General features: G+C 42.2%; 1 protein-coding gene across 8 annotated transcripts in view; it reads right to left on the reverse strand.

Annotated features, from left to right (window-relative positions):
• KIF1B (kinesin family member 1B) overlaps nt 1–17,060 on the reverse strand; it is an 86,062-nt gene that overhangs the window by 57,099 nt on the left and 11,903 nt on the right. For 3 of the 8 annotated variants that reach the window (XM_027703045.1, XM_027703048.1, XM_027703043.1), the window contains exons 3-14: nt 9,522–9,598; nt 8,287–8,466; nt 7,623–7,688; nt 6,643–6,821; nt 5,859–5,970; nt 4,771–4,848; nt 4,513–4,578; nt 3,726–3,743; nt 3,264–3,339; nt 2,884–2,962; nt 2,212–2,354; nt 1,042–1,083 (exon numbers count right to left, since the gene is read on the reverse strand). In XM_027703045.1, the coding sequence (XP_027558846.1) occupies nt 1,042–1,083; nt 2,212–2,354; nt 2,884–2,962; nt 3,264–3,339; nt 3,726–3,743; nt 4,513–4,578; nt 4,771–4,848; nt 5,859–5,970; nt 6,643–6,821; nt 7,623–7,688; nt 8,287–8,466; nt 9,522–9,598 (1,116 nt within the window). The remainder of the gene's footprint in view (nt 1–1,041; nt 1,084–2,211; nt 2,355–2,883; nt 2,963–3,263; nt 3,340–3,725; nt 3,744–4,512; nt 4,579–4,770; nt 4,849–5,858; nt 5,971–6,642; nt 6,822–7,622; nt 7,689–8,286; nt 8,467–9,521; nt 9,599–17,060) is intronic. The other 5 variants (XM_027703047.1, XM_027703049.1, XM_027703050.1 and 2 more) reach the window with 3 other exon arrangements.

Consider the following 17,060-nt stretch of genomic DNA (forward strand, 5'->3'; position numbering starts at 1 on the left):
ACCTGAACCCTGCACACACACCATGCACACACTGCTGCACAACCTGAGCCCTGTACACCATGCACACACTGCTGCACAACCTGAGCCCTGTACACCATGCACACACTGATGCCTGAGCCCTGCACACACCCCATGCACACACTGCCCCACAACCTGAGCCCTGCACACACACCATGCACACATTGCTCCAGGGGCTCAGTTCCCACTCCAGCACATGGCACACGCTGGAAGCAGCACCGGAATGTCAGACAGGCCAGGATGAGTCTTTACACCACCAGTAGCTTTAATTTTAGGAAATTTCAGACAGATCTCTTTCAGCTGATACTGAGTGAGGGCGAAGGAGACTGACTGAAAGAGTTTAAAGAGTCTACTGACCCTAAACTGCCCTGGAATACACTTGTCTTGCAATGGACTCCATCTATTCCCCTTTCATGGAAGCAAACACCAAGAGAAATAAAATGCTCTTTGCTGACTGGTTTTAACCCTATCAAATGAATCACCTGCAACTGTTCGACCTCAAGTAAGAGACCTTCATCAGTATAAGATGCTCAACTTCTTTCTTTTTTTTTAAAGGACTATACAAAATAAATAAATCTCAGTGTCCAGGAGGAACTGATAACATTTTATCTTGAGTTCATCACCTGACACATTTCAAACAAATACTTCTAGTTGGAAAAGAGCCCTTAAAATGCCAGCAGGAACTGCTCAACTGAGTAACTGGGAAAAGATTTGAGAAGAAGATTTTCTGCTTCAAATCTAAACTGTTCACTGTCATGAAAACACACTAAAGAACTACCACTCTCCCTTCTATATTCTGGCACAAAGAAAGCAACAGATATATGTTGCATTTTAAACTTTGCACTGGTTTTTGCCTGTGGACTCAATCTAAGAAGTGCTGGTGAGGCTGGTTTTCATGGAACTGCACTGCATTCCAGTGAGTGTTCTGTCTGGGATTTCCCTGTGAGAAATGCTGGCATGCAAAGCTCTGTTAAAAGCTGACCCAGAGAAAGCAGGTTAAAGAGAGAACCACACAATACACACATTTGCCTCCACTTCCAGAGTATTCATCTCCCATTGGATCAACTGAAAGGAAGCAGGAGGGAAAATACAAGAAGGATCAAAATTGAAGGTTCACTAGCGACACAGGAAGGGAAGAGAATTCTACTGGAGATTTAAAGAAACAAAACACAATTTTTCAGTAACGGTTTCTTCAGTTTGGATTTAGAACCAAAACCCACAGACTGGACAAAGCATGAAAACACTTGTATTTCATTGTCTTCTGGCCCCATCCTCTTGAAAACAAGCAAACAAAGAGGTAAATACATGTTACGCACCTTTAAACAGCCTGTGACTAAGGGCTTCTGCTTCACAAATAAAAAGCTCTGATCAGAAACTGGTGCAACATTCTTTTTTTGTTTTGTTTTGTTTTTTTTTTAAGTTAAAGAATCTTAAAATCCACTGGAGCACATTGTGTGTTTTTATGGGCATTTCCTTCACTAGGGATGAATTCACTGCTCATACTATAACAGAATGCAGCAGCTACAGTTTCAGTTCATTTGCTTTGTTTGGAATGAGGACAAGGAAATTGGGCACAAGTGTGTTCTGGTGCTTTAAGAGGTTGCTGGCAAAGCAGATCAGTACAACACTGCTCTGCCAACCTTACTCAGAACCTCCCAAATGGATTCATTAGTTATTCACAAGCAGCTGTTTAGCAGCTATTTCAAGATGACAAATGATTTGTCACTCAGGACATTGTCTGACATGAGCCATTGTTTCCTTTTCTGAGCATTGAAGCCAGGTATCAACCCATAACCCTAACCCTCTAAGGGGAAAGAAAAGATGCTTTTTATTCTCAGTATGAAACTGAGTTTCTCTATCTCAACTCCTTTCATTGGCAGCCAGACAAAAAGCCCTCCATAACTCACCAGGGCAGCTCCTGAATGGGTAAGTTCTATTACACAAAAGCATTTCCACAGTAATAGGAAATTCAAACTCCTTGTTTTTCCTTGAGAGTTTGAAGGTGGCAACTCCACAGACAATCCTGGTTGTTTAAAGACACAAGAGGCTGCCATTTCTGCAATTTCAAATCTTACATCTCAGCACCTATATTTAAACCTCGTGCTTTAAATCCCTTTCTCTCCCAGGCCCAGCTCTCCCTCCTCTGCCGCAGAGGCCAAGCTCAACATGGTGAGCTGTGTTTAATCCACTTACTGTCGATAATATCTCCCAGCCCTTGGGCACGCAGGAGATCCTTCAGCCTCGTCACCTCCTCCTTCAGCTCCCTCACCAGCTTGGCGTTGGGGTCCTCGTTGATCACGGCGTTGCATTTAATCTGCTTCGCGCGGTCGGCGTATCTGCAACCACAGCACAGCCGTGAAACCTCCCAACCTGCAGGGAACTGCTGCTGTGCCACCCAGGAACAAAGCAATATAGAACAGAGGACCTTTAGCTTGCAGCTGGATGGCAGAGGAGATTATATGGCTGGATTATATTCAGCCATGCGTCTGAATTCATGTTTAGCACAGGGTACTGCAGCAAAAAAGACAAGTTCTGCTCAAGGTGGATTAACAATATGTATGACAGACAACTTTTTTTCTTTACTCAGTGCTTTGACCAATATGCTTAATTTTAGGGACAACACTGTTGGTATGTTCTTACACACCAACACGAGAAGATGAGTTTGATTTTTCAAGTTAAGGGTAGGCAATAAATCCCTGGCTCCCTATGGATTGGGGTTCCTCTTTAGGGTAACTGAGTTCTTGCCAGCATAGTCTCCTTCCCCACAGATATTCTCAAAGTATAATAACCCAAAGGTTTGAAGGACAAAATATGGCCATTAGAGCAAACAGTTACCCACATCCATCTCAGAGACAAAGAAAGTACCTTAAAGTGCTCAGAGTTTCATCATAGTTTATGTCTGCTGGACTGAGAGCAGCAACCATTGCAGTTCTGGAGTTACCACCTATAATGAACAGGCAAGATTTTAGATGAAATAACAGTGCACCAATTAGGCACTAATTACCTACTAAATATCAGTATTTTTTATAGAATTTAAATATAGAATTATAGTCTGCATTGCCAAGAAACACACAGAAATCATAGGAAAGAGTTGTAACATTAACACAAGGTGGGACTGTGATGACTCAGATTTGACTACTAAAAATATTTAACATAGAACTTGATACAATTTTAAGTGACTTAAAAGCAGTCAGGAAATGCAGTGAGACTTTCTTTCCACGCTGGCACAGACAGATCAGCCATACCTAGATTTTCCCGGAGAAGCCACGTTAGTACAGAATCCCTGTAGGGTATAAAGTCTGTCTTCTTCTTTTTTTTACTCTACAAAGGAATAACACAGTGTGAAAAATAGACACTGGACAGAAAAAGAAAATTTAGGACATAAAATTCACAGTATGGGTATTAAAAGGACCTTGAGAATATACACATATGGCACCTAAACACGGGGGGCCCACCCTGGGTTGTACAAGTGATTACTCAGTTTGATATTAGATAACCTGCACCATATTCAGACACCTAAACACATCAGGGGAAGCAGTTCAGAGAATTCCCCTGATGTTCCACCTTCAGAAAGGTTTTGCTGCTTACGAAAAATATCTTCCTGACATTTAAATTCTGTGTTCTGACACCACTCCAAGAAAATTTAAGTAGCAAACCTTACACTCAGGCAAAAAAACCAACATCTGCTACTACTCAGACCATCCTACCTTGCTGGTGCAGTTATCCTAAGTTGAAAGCATTAAAGAAAGAGGAAGAAGATACAGGATGAGCTTCTTAACAGAGCTTTATATGTAATTTACACATTAGTTTGAACAATACTTTCTCTTCTTGACTACCCGAATGAATGAGAATTGTTTCAATTAAAAAAAAAATTTAAAAAGCATTTAAGCACATTCAGCCTTTCCAGCTGTTGAAAACTCTCTTTTAAAAGGAGCAACAATAATTTATTTGTTCTGGGTTTTTTGTTTTTTTAATAATAGTTGAGTATCAAAGTAAAAGACATAGTACTCTTCTAAACCTACAACCTTTTGCTTGGATCAATATATGCTCACTTAAAACATTATTAAGTCTTGCCATTGCAAAAAAAGCCAGTGATAATCAAATACTACACTGGTATTTCTATAATTTTTAACAGCAAAGCTGCAGTTAGTTTTCTAAAATTATTCTTTCAAACAAAAATAAAATTACTGCTCTGCAGAACTAAAAACTTGCTACATGAACAGGTCTTCTACACAAACACAGGCTTCTTTTGCAAGGCTTCTTCACAGTTAAACAAACAGTGCTTCAATCTGCCCACAAATCAAGGTTCTGCCAGCCTGCATGACCCCCACAGAAGAGTATCAGCACTTTCATCTATCAAAATCCACACAGCTAATTGGGCTGGGAATGTGAGGCCAAGAACAGTGGATGGTTCTGCTGCACTCCCTGGATTTTACTGTCTCAGATTTCCCAGCTGTGCAAAGGCTGTTGCAGGTAAGTAAATGCTGCACTTACCACTTCAGCCAGCGCTGAAATGACTTTGCCCAGAGTTGTGAGGGACTTGTTTATATTTGCTCCTTCCTGAAAAAACAGAAGACAATATTATACAGCAATTAAAACTGTTCAGCCATCAATCTTTGCAGTCTTCAGTTTTGCAACTGTTTTTAACATATTTATAAGAGCAATCCTTTCTTTTCCTTTTCATCTGTAAAGCAAAGGCTGGACATGATGCTTGTGCACCCCCTTCCCACTCTTTGCCCATCCCTGCAGTACCTTTAGCCGGGTTCCCTTGGCCCCAGTGGAGTCAGCTCGTTCACTCCCAGCCAGATCCACCAGGCTGATCTTGCTGACCTGCAGAGGGAAAGCACAGAACGTGAGACTCAGAGCAAAAACAAAACTTCAAAGAATTCTACGGTGTTGGAACAACTCTACTGACTGAAAAACCACTACAGTGTCCTTAAAGCTGCAGTCAAAGAGCTTTCACAAGCAATTAGCTTGATGCTGTTATCTTAGGGATAAGAAGTGTCTGGGATTATGTTCTGGTTTAAGTATCACTATACCTAAAAGGGAGAATGAGGTCTCACATGAACAGAGCAGAAGTCAAAGGGAATTAAGAATTACTGCTGCAGACAACACAAGTATCTCAAAGGAAGAGAAACCACACTTTATCCTGGCTCTGGTGGCACCACCAAGAAAGCACTGGCAGTCTGTGGCTTCAGTGAGGCAGGTCAGTTAATGACAATTAACTGATAATTAATTTTACAGGGTCTTATCATCTAGGGGGGTTTCTTCAATAAATGATTTTTTTCAGGTTTGTCCACAGCAGTCAGCTCAGAAACATGAACATTACCTGAATTTCAGCTCCTTTTGCATGTGGAACACCTTTATTTCAGAGTAATAAAAGACAAAAATCTGCTCCATGCTAAACAGTGTGCTTCCTTTTAACATGCTAATTCCAGAAAGTGCCTAAGTCTCACTCATTCCAATTCCTGTGCCCAAATGAAAGAACTAACAAGGCAAATATTTTGCACTGACAAGCAAAACCATTGAAAGTTCTGGGAACAAGACTGGGGAAAAGTAACTTATTTTATTTCATGTATCACTCCCCACAGAACCTAGTGCTTAAGGCCATATTTTTCCCAAATCCATATATTCTCTTCCTGCCCATAGTCCCCATTTAGTTGCTTTTAGAATTACAATCAAAATCCCATAGGAAATAAATGGGCTCTCTCAAGGCACACAGCAAGTTCACCAGAAAAAAAAAGCAATTCTCATTTTCTCATCATCCTGCCAACAAGAATAAGTCACTGCAGGGAAGATTAAGTGAAGAACAGACGCAAAACCACGTATCTGTAACACACCTTCTCTGTGGAAAGATCAGTCTCTGTGTCGTGTTTCTTCTGAGTGAAGACAATTGTAAACACAGCATGGGAGCGGCTGCTGGTCTCGTTCATGTTGGTGGCTGCCACAGTCCTGAAATATGAACAGATATGGGCATGTTTAGAAAAGCACAACTCCTGCAGGGCTGAATGCAGCTGCAGAGCAATGGGAACAAGAGGCTGGACAGGTGATGTTCTGCCCTGTAAGCAAAACCAAGCCACACCTAATCCCGTTAATAAACTCTTTGATTTTTCACTCCTGAACTACTCCCATCTTAATCAGAGTTTAAACAGAGCTTTCTCAATCTTCACTGGATAATCTACCTCACATGCAAACACCCAAGAAAATGTGAGCAGCATTTCTGTGAGTCTTTCCCACACATTGTTAAATGGAGCCAACAGCTGACATGGAAACAACTACTAATGAACCAGAAACTAAAGCTGGAATGCCAACTTTAGTCCAGATCACTTGAATGAAGGAAAGAGGGGACTGAGCTCACATGTTTATTCATACCAGGATGGTGATACAGTGCTCAGCAAAAGAAGAACTAAATGCTGCTATAACTATTTAGACACTTCATCTCAAGTCTCATTACAACCTTTAAATGTCTACACAGTGATTTGCAGCACTATTTCACCACACAAATTAATACCAGCCTTTTAATAGCATTGATTTCAATAATACTCCTCATTTACATGAGGGGTTTTTTTTAAAGTGCCAACGCATCACAGTGATAAAAATATAAAACACCCCCCCATCACTCACCTGGCCTTGTTCCCAGCATCCATGAGGTCTGCAATGTCTGTGTAGGATGTCACTGCCAGCTTGGACAGATCTTCCACGTACGGCCCAAGGAGAGGATGTTCTCGCACCCGCAGATTGCCCTTGTTCTTCGGGTTCAACAAGTCCCTGACTCTCTCACAGTAAATCTCCATGTAACTCACCTGAAAACAGGAATTTGCATGGATAATTTAGTGTTTCTTAAGGCTTCCTCTGCAGTATTTCAGTGTGTCGGTGGTGGAAATTCCCCCAGTCCACCACAGCAGAGCTGTAGGTGGGTGTCTCTGTTCATTTAACAGCTCTGACACGGGCAGAGGGAAGAAGAGTCACAAGTCTCATGCATCAGATCTCCAACATAAGCTGCTGGCCTTGCATCCATGTATAAATCCCTCAACCATTTCAGAAAACATTGGTGTGCAATGAAAAACTGTGCACTGGAGTTCCCAGTCATCCCAACAGTTTTAATGACACAGAAGCAAATCTGCTTCCTAAAGCAATAAATAAGACAGAGGGCAAGAGGAGTCTGCTTCCAAGGAGTCTCTTATGAACCTTCAAAGCAGACTTAAGAAGGAAAAAAATTAATTTCTGTGTATGTAGAAGCAACTTTTGATTCTAAAAATTATGGTTGTAGTCTTTTGGCAATAAACATTTAGGTTTTTCAGCCCATCATTTCTTTCAGAATTACTACAGGGGTGAAGGTAAACTAGTTTTCTGTTGGGGTAAAAAAAGTCACACAAAGGTTTTATTTATGTTTACCTCAAACATGAAACAGAGAAAAGACATAAAGCTTAAAAAAATAAAATTTAAAAAATAAAATTTAAAAAATAAAATTTAAAAAATAAAATTTAAAAAAATAAAATTTAAAAAAAAATCCATCAAAAATCAGCATCTTAATGCAACATCAATAACCCAGCACCCACGCTCAGTTTGATGTCCAGCACACAGACATCACTTATCACACTCACCTCTACAGAATATGACATTTCCTCATTGCTGTTGTCATTGATTTTCTCAAACAGCTCCTCACACAGCTGGGGAGAAATTAAACCTGAGTCAGAAATCAGTCCTTTCTGAGGAGTAACAAGTAACTACTATGACATGTCACTGAAATGGCTTTAGAATGAGGGCAGGGGAAGAAAAAGAACCCAATGCATCAACCCCATGCAGCCTCACTGGGAGGATAATTAATCTCAATTCTACATCACTATCAATGTTATTTTATCTGGTATCTCAACAATTGCTCTGGGTTTCACCAATATTATCATTCTGTGCTATAAATAGAAGCAAGCTGCAGTTCTCTGCTGTCACTGCAATATAAAAATGGCATATCAGCAAGTGTGTGTCTGAAGATGATGGAGGAGAAATCTGGATTAGGTTTTAGGAAGGACTTCCCTGTGAGGGTGGTGAGACCCTGGCACAGGTTGCCCAGAGAAGCTGTGGCTGCTCCATCCCTGGAAGTGTCCAAGGCCAGGTTGGAAGGGGCTTGGAACAACCTGGGCTAGTGGAAGGTGTCCCTGCCCATGGCAGGGGGGTTGAAATGAGACGATCTTGAAGGTGCCTTCCAACCCAAACCATACTGTCATTCTGTGATTCTAAAAAACCAAATGCCCTTGCTGGGCTCTGTTCTACCTGGGGGATGATGCCTGCTTGGCTCTCCTCCTGCTTGCCCATCATGGTGTAGGATTTCCCAGCCCCAGTCTGCCCATAGGCAAAGATGCAGACGTTGTAGCCCTCGAAGGCGTGCAGGAGCATCTCCTTCCCGATGTCATTGTACACACGGCTCTGGGATGCAAAGCAGGGATCTTCAGGCTGGAAAGATATGGAAACAGCATAAATACAGACTCAGCCACCATTCTAGTAAGATTTCAAAAGCAACTGGGTTATTTTTCAACTTCTATCTTGTGGGTCAATCCCTCAGCAAGAGGTAAATTAGCCCATTTTTACACACAGTTTTTTCCCAAGGCAGCACAAGCTGGAGAAGAATGACAATGACCATGTCACTGCATTGTTTGTGGGGATATCTTACTCTAAATCTGCCATTCTCTTGCTTCCTGAAATGTTGGATTTGAACATTACCTGCTCCCAAAATCAGGACAAATTTAGCTGCGTTAACATTCTAATGTTGGGATCAAGATTTTATCAGACCTCCTCTGTTCCTTGATGCTGCTTATCTGCTTATTTTCAGGCATTATGTTCACAGTGTTCCTGTGACTGGTCTGTAATCAACTTACAGGGTTGCTCTAAGGGAGCAGTAAGGGAGGTGAGGGGTTTTTGTCTTGAAAACAATCTTGCTGGCCACAGATTTGCTCAGAAATATTAAGTCTTATTTCACCACACGAGTTACTAAAATTAATCCTAGAGAAATGCACTATCCCTTCTTTATATATCTTTTAGAAAACAGTGCAGGGGAGGAGTAGGTGGCAGAACAACAGAGTTCTGCTGGAGAACAATTACTGGAAGTCAGCGAGAGCTGAGCACCGATTCACAGGAGGGTGGGGCAGAGGAGCCAGATGAGAATTTATTGCTTTTGCAGCTACTGAAAACATGGATCACCACACTGCCTCTTCAGATATGCCAAGGGAACACAGACAACATCCCTCCTCGAGCTGTAAGAACTCGAGCAACTGTCACTTGTCTGAAAGGACAACTGAATTAACTGCGGCTGACACAATCTTTCAGATATTTACAACTTGTAGCTTTCTGCTCTCCCCAGAGAGGGCAACACAACACACAGTCACAAGCTTTTAACCTGAATGTGGGTGAGAGAGTGCAGAAACATCTGACAGGGGTGGCTTGATCAGAGGGAATGCAGTTAAATCACACCAAACAACAGCAAAACCAGGTTTTCTTGGAAAAACACTCACCGATGTGTGGGACCAGTAAGAGTAGTCAAAGCTGAAGGACTTTGGTGCTTCCTTAGGGTTCTTTGGGTTGATAATACCTACAGGAAATAAAATTCAAACTCTTAGTTAACATTTAGGAGCACAATTAAGAAGCTTGCTGACCCACAATCTGTGATTCTGAGTATTCAGAGTTGCCTCACTGCACAGGAGTAAGAAGACTGAAGTAAAAGACTCACAGCTTCCTCACACTGATTTCTGTAGGCCTTATATCAAGTAAGTCAAGGAAAAAAACTCCTAAAAGGAATATGTTGTTGCTAAACAAAATTCTGTGTATTCTCCACAATTAATGAAAGCTTTGCCAGGCAACTTTAGGTTGGTGGTTTTGGTGTTTTGGTGGTTTTTCCTTCCCAGCTACAAAACACCTTCCTATAACCTTTGCCTGGAGGGGAGTAACAATGGATCCACCTGTCATTTTAATGCCTGTAGTCTCTGTATTCCAATAATTTATAACCACAGCCCTCATTGCAGAAGTGAATCTCTACTGCTTCCTTCTTTTGGGTACTACAGTGCTGGAAATATTTAAATCTGTTATTTCCAGCAGCTGTTTTCAACACCATCTGTGTAAGGACTGTAAAAAGGCCCAGTCCTGAGAGTGCCAAAATTAGATAAACCACCTTAGATTTACACACACCCACCTGCACCTAACGCAGCAATCTGCCTTTGGGGATGAGACACCAATTATGACAAGTGCAAACGAAGTCCACAAAGAAAGAAGCCATACAAAGGTGTCAGCAGCCTTCCTGGGGATGATTTACATCCTGATACCACTCATCCTCAACAGAAGATGCTTATTCCTCACATATTCACATCAGTTAGGCTCTTCTTTGAGAAATGGGGGCTTGTCCCTTTCCTTCAGTGATAAACAAAAATTCCCTCACCCACATCTCTTTTACCATTCCAAACACGAACTTATCATCTTGTTTCACCCAAGTCTCTGAAAACATGGTTACAGAACCCCCATTAAAATCAAATCACTCCTCTACCAGATGCTGTGTCCCTGAGCAGGGCTGTTGTCCAAAATTACAGTGTGGAGAAAAGATCACTGTCTGGACTGCAAATAGCAACAGTTGCTACTCTATTTCTCGTGGCCAACTCCGTTTCACTTGGATGCACCTTGTGCTGACATTCTTGCCTTAAAAAAGCTGACAGACAGGCAAAGCCAATGAATCATTTGCACCAGCACAGTATCAACTTGCAAAAATGCCTGTGGCTTTGGGTAGCAACGTGGGCACCAACACAGAACAAACTGTAACCCAAGAGATCATATATGGCTGCAACTTCCTTTTATTGGCTTTGCCCAAACAGCAGCGCAGCTACAGCTCACAAAATTCTCCAAAGAGAACAAAAAACAGAGCCCACAAGACAACTTCCCTGCCCCAAAGTTAAATCAGCTCTCTCCCTCCAGTGTGTTCCAGATTGCTACTGTTCAACTTCTCATTTCAGATTTTATGTGAAGCTCTGAAAGGTAAGGAAGAGGCAACGCCTTATACCTGGAAGTTCCTACCCAAAAAAAGCAGTACAAATAAAAAATCAATCTCCAATTAATGCCTGCAAAGGCACTACAAGCTTGCCATTACTTCACCCTACTTGCTTCCAGCTTAAATTTGATCCATCACATTTGTGAAGAGTAAAGTTCAGGCTCTGTCAGTTATGCAAGTCATTCCACTCTGCCCCATTTTTTTTTAAATCATTATTTATTATTATTGTTGTTATTTTCTTAGACAGGCTTTCCTCAGCTCTCCACGCCAAGCTCCACATCCAGCTCGCTGTTTTGAAAACCACTTTCTAGGATGTATGTTTTTGCAAAGCATATCTTGAGAAGTGTATCAGGAAAGGGAGTTTAACTGCAAGAAAGCAGCTCTGTCAGAGGTTGGGAATGCAGCTGCCTGGCCAAACCCTTCCACTGCAGCAGGAATGGGCCAGAGCAAAGCTCCCTGCTGCCAGGAACTCTGCATGCTGTCCCTCAGCACTGGGATCCAGCCACAGCCTTGTCACTCAGCTCCTGGGCCAAGCCTGGAGCCTATTTATCCCCCATTCCTATTTCCTGCACACAGTTCCATCCTCCACTTCCAGAACCACTGCTTTCACAGAATTCCCAGGCTACAAATGAATCTAGCAGAGCTGACCGAGGGAGAAGATATGAGAGTATGACCTCAGCAGCTTTCAGCTGGACTAAAACCCTCTTCATTTGGGACACGGAGCACCAAGTGGGTGCTGCCAACACCAGTGATGTCTGCTGTGGTCTGAGTTTGAAACCAACAATGTGAGATAAAACCCCTGGAAGAAGATGGTGAGGCAGCTCAGAAACCAGGAATTCCAAGTGAAGTAACTGACCTAACCTAAGGTGTCTTTTGCACCAAGCATCTCCTATGGAGGGACGAGAAAATCCCTGAAATCTGTATCACTGAAGAAATTAAAAGGCTTCTTATAGTACAGGTAAGCTTTGTCCTAAAAGTTCATATGCCAGATTGGGGAAGGAAAAAAAAAATTGAAATGATGCTGCAGAAATTAAGACTGAGTCAGCAACACTGATTATATGTACTATGTTTCTCAGCACACTGTGTTTTCAGCTGAACAAGGAAACAAATAGAAATAAAAGAGGAAGAGGAGTGTTTCCAATGTCTTTAATATCCACAAGAACAGTAAAAGCTTTTCAGTTACTTTGTTTGGTTTTGAAGCCAGGCAAGGCCGAGGTGAATTGTATGAGTGAATGATGAAACAGGTCCTGTATCTCCTCTCCCCACAGCAGCCTCCCCGCATGGTCCTCACACTAATGGTTTAATTACAGAGCCCCAGGAAATGAGGAAGGCAATAAGGCAGCGGATCACAGCAGGAACACATTAATGGCCTTTTTATCTTACAGAATAAATTTGTTTATCTGCTATTCCAAAGGTCCAATGTGGCAATTAACTCTTGCGTTTGCAAACTGACACTAAAGCTTTGTGCTGCAGCTATAATTGCCATCAGCGTGGCACCGGAGCAGCCCGGAGTGTCAGAGTCAGCCAGTTCCTGGGAAAATCAATCCCTTTTGCAGGCCCCTTCCTTCACCAAGAGCCAACTGATTAGGTCATGGGGAATCTTGCAGTTTTCCACAAGTGAAGTTTGCTGCATCAAACAGAAACTGGAAGGGATGTTTCCCAAACTCGCTGTCTCCTGTAGCACTGCTACTGCAGTGACAACACGTGGCCCCAGTGTGGGAAGGATGGAACAAGCTGGAGATCTTCTTTTCCTCCTGCAGGGCCTAAAACCTCTTCCAGGATCAGAGCAGCAAGCAGAGGATGGGTTAATGTCCATCATTTACCTTTGGAATGGAAGGCCAAGAAAAAGGCAAGGGAACGTTCACGGTTTCAAAATATCAAATCATTGATTTGGCCGAGGGAGATAAATGCCCACACTGTTCCTTCTCTTTATTTAATTAAGAATTTCTGGAAATTTTGAATAATAAGCTTCACCTTAAGATGTAATATTTAAAATCTGTTTTCTACCTTTGTAAGCAAATAGACTAAGTAATTACATGTCATAAATTGCAGAAATAAAAGCACCCTGTGCGAACAGCAGCTGATTTAATACCCACTGCCATCCCCACCCAGAGACACAGCTTGTATTTTAAAAGCTTATTTCTCCTTACAGTTATCCAGGAAGCCATGCAGAGCTGCTTCATGCCATCTAAAGTTCCTCTAAGCAGGAGTAATCCACATATTTTCTGGAGCTCAAACAACTTAAATACTTCTTTTTAGCTCTTCAGCTGTTTAAGTTTGGTGGGGTTTTGATACCTGGAACAAATGTGAGTTTTACATCTCACTGACCCAATGGTGAGGAGATGGACCATTTTAAAACAAATTTCCTCACATCAAATAATCTAAATTTTTTTAGCATAAGATCCAAATAGTTTTACTAATTAGTCCTTGTACAGGACAAGTACATAGTAGTAGCACAGCCTCATAAAAGGAGAAAGCAGGAGCACAATCAATGAAAATTATAATTTTAGATGTGCTATACCAACAGTAATAGAGCAAGCTCCACAAAACATTTGGATTTTAACTTAAACAGGCAACTTCATTTCTTGGCATTTTTACTGCTACAGTCCATCCCACTTGTTCCTCAATTAACATTTTATATACCATCCACCATCTGCTTTATCAGCTAGCACAAAAATAACATCCATTTTCAACCTTTCCAATCTATGAGCTCAAATTCACCCCTGGTTTTCAACTTTAGCAAAAACTGTAGCAATCCTTGAAGAACCACTTCACCACTGAAACAGTACCCCTATATTTTGTAGTATGTATTAGTTTGCATTCCTATTGTCATTTCGGACATTGAAATTTTTTGCCTTAGAATCCAATCTGGATTTTCTGAAGCTGAAATTCAAAAAGCACAGGTCAAATACGCACTTTCTTTTACAATTATAACCAGAGTGTGGAGCACAACTGAGAGCTGATGCAAAGTTAAAAGTCTTCCAGGGTATTTCCAACTGGAAGCAGTAATCTCTGTCTTCTCACCCCTTCCTAAACATACACACAAACATATTCCCAATTCAAGCCTTTATTTCTGGACTTAACACTTCCATCCTCCATTAAAACTAACCAAGTAAACAGACAGTGGGAAGCCTACAGAGAGGAGGAAAAAAAAAAAAACCACAAAAGCAAGGAAACTTAGCCAAGCTCAGCCCCCTCATTCCATTCCCATCTACTCAGCCACATAAATATTTTTGCAGGCACAAAGAATGACTAAAAGTGCTTCTTAACCACTCCAAACTCCTATCAGATTATGACACTGAATTTGCAGTCCAAGCCTGATCTGCTTTCATCCCAGGCAGCTCTGCTCCTCAGCAGTCACAAATTTGGCAGATTGGAAGTGATCTGCAGTCCAGGATCTGGGGATCCATCCACGCAATTCCTTCTAACAAGCTCTTGGAACAGAGAGACAAAGCACACAAGAGGCAAGAGTTGAAATTATTCCCTTATCCCTCAGTGCATTTAAAGTCAAGTCACTTGACTGCCCAGCTCCGCCCCTGCCTGTGCCCAGAGTCATATTGCAGGGCACTCTGCCATCAGACATGCCAGGCATTAGTCACCGTGGGCAGCTCCAGGAGAACTGCCTGCTGCAGTCTGCCCTTCACAGAAACACCAGCAGACAGAATTAACTTGGGCTAAATCCTGGGATTAGCTGGTACACAGTCTGTGCTGGGAAGGGGGGTGAGGGGACAGACAGACTGATTTTTTTAAATAAAAAAACCCCCAAACAATCGATTGCCAATCAGAAATAGAACTCAATTATGATGGAAGTCAGGTATGGAACTGGAAAAACCGACCTTCCCGGATTTGTGCAACACAGCCCTGCTTTGTTGTGTACCTTTGCCATTCCCACACTGCTCCCACAGCTGGCAGTGCTGAGGGCACAAAGCCTCTGCAATTTCCACATGTGAAATAAAATTAGATTTCATCTCACGAAAAAAGGCTTCACAGCAGCCTCAACTATTCCCTCTGTGGCAGCATCAACCCACCCCAAACACACATTCCCAGCAAATGCCAACACCCAGAGATAACAGGTAGCAAGAAAGGCAATGTCCTGCCATCATTACTAAAGGAATAGGCAGAAATTAAAAAAAACCACCATGCTGGTCTAGACAGAACTTCTGATGAAATAAATACCCAATAATTCATTTCTGAATTCAAACTCTATTGAATTCTCTAAACTCTACTTGAATCAATATAAGCAGTTGTTTTATTTTGTGACGCCTGAATAAACAATTCAACCAATATAAAAAATATGGGGCTTTCAGAACTGACCCCACAAGACCAAACTCACATTAAATACTCGGTCTCTTAAAAAAACATGGGTCTGGAAAATATATCTACGCCATCTGTAGCCTGGAATGACAACAATGGGAACATGTTCCTTACGGAGAGCAGGGTGGAGCAGGCATTCTTTATTTGCTGGAACGTGAATAACACCACAAAGACACGTTTAACACAGGCTCCTTCCCTGGGCACACGCTGCAATCAGATCTATGGCCAGAGTGCTTTTAGAAGACAGACTTTCAGGGCTGTTATTACAAGAGATAAATGAAGGGAAATGGACACTTCCAGCCCCGAGAAGCAGCGCTGGCTTTTCAAAGCATTGTTTGCATTTTTCAAATCATTAAAAGGGAAGGAAACCAAGCAGAAGCTAAGAACAGCTCATTTGGAATTCAACCGGATTCTCTCCCCACTGTGGAATTTCAGCCCTGTACTGGGAGAAAGGTTGGCTGGGGGAGGGCCTGAGGCTCAGCAGCACCGGGGCAAGGCAAACGCTTGCTCACAGAAGCTGCTGGAAAGCCGCTCTCATCCTCAGCTGCTCCTACAGATCCCAGAGCTATAAATACCACCCCTACAGCTGGTGTTCTTGGAGATGCCAGCAGGCTCTGCACCAGGCAGGAGCCACTCCAACCACGCTGTTCTCCCTTCGCTGGAGAGTTGACCCAAAACCGTTCCAGAGCTTCCACTGGCAGCGGGTTACCTGGGAATGTGCTCCTGCAGAAAGAGCACAGCGGGGCCACGTAGCCAGGTGAGCGCTCGGGCTGAATTCTGTGCTCACATTTGCTGCTCCAAGGCAGGTAAAACAACATCTCCCTTCACCCCCTGCTTTGGTTTGACATCTCTCCAAGAGCCAAGGCCTCTCCAAAGACCATTTTGACCTTCAGACACAAGGCAGCACTACATTAAGAGAAGACCACGGAGCACTGGAATCCCGGGGAATCAGTTCTTAAGCATTTCAGTTCAGTCAGTTCTTAAGACCATGCCTAAAAAGACTTGTTTAGCAAAAATATCCAATTCCTAAAGTGCTTCCCATTAACAATTTGCATTCTCTTTACTTCCACTTGCATGCTCAAAGCTGGCAGGTTATTTAAGCTTCTGAGGAAAGGAATCACCTCTGAAGGCCTAGTCCTGATTTGGTGGCACCAGCTCTGAAGGGGCAGCACCTCACACGTGAACTCACCACTGACACAACTGCTCAGCTTCATCAGCAACATTATCCCTCTGCTATGGTTCCATACTAAATCCAAACATAATGTAGTCCAACTGCATTTAACATCAGCTGGAACATCTCAGTCATCCCACAGTCTTGCTCCAGGCCCAGTATTTGCATCTCTAACATTTAAAGATCATTAAATGTTCATCTTCCCCCATCTCCCCAAAGTCATTTTCCAAAATAAATTTTCTTTTTTTTTTTTTAAACAGAGCTGAATTAACACTTCAAGCTATTTTTATACCATCACGAGAAAGGCTTTAGAAGGCAAACCAAGCACTTAAGAAATTCCACATTTTTATTTCTTCTCCAAAAAAATATTCAAGACTTGTAGCAAAACACATGAGCTGTCGCCATTGCAGGGCATTCAGAGACAGTGACTAAGACAAGCCACAGAAATCCTTAATGCTGCAAAACACAGAGAGCTCTAATGCTCATATTGGGAACAGCACAGTCACTACAAGAGTTTGGGCAACCTCTGCTATTGTG

The sequence above is a fragment of the Neopelma chrysocephalum genome, unplaced genomic scaffold (assembly GCF_003984885.1).
Source record: "Neopelma chrysocephalum unplaced genomic scaffold, ASM398488v2 Primary Assembly neopelma1_200, whole genome shotgun sequence".
Lineage (NCBI taxonomy): Eukaryota > Metazoa > Chordata > Aves > Passeriformes > Pipridae > Neopelma > Neopelma chrysocephalum.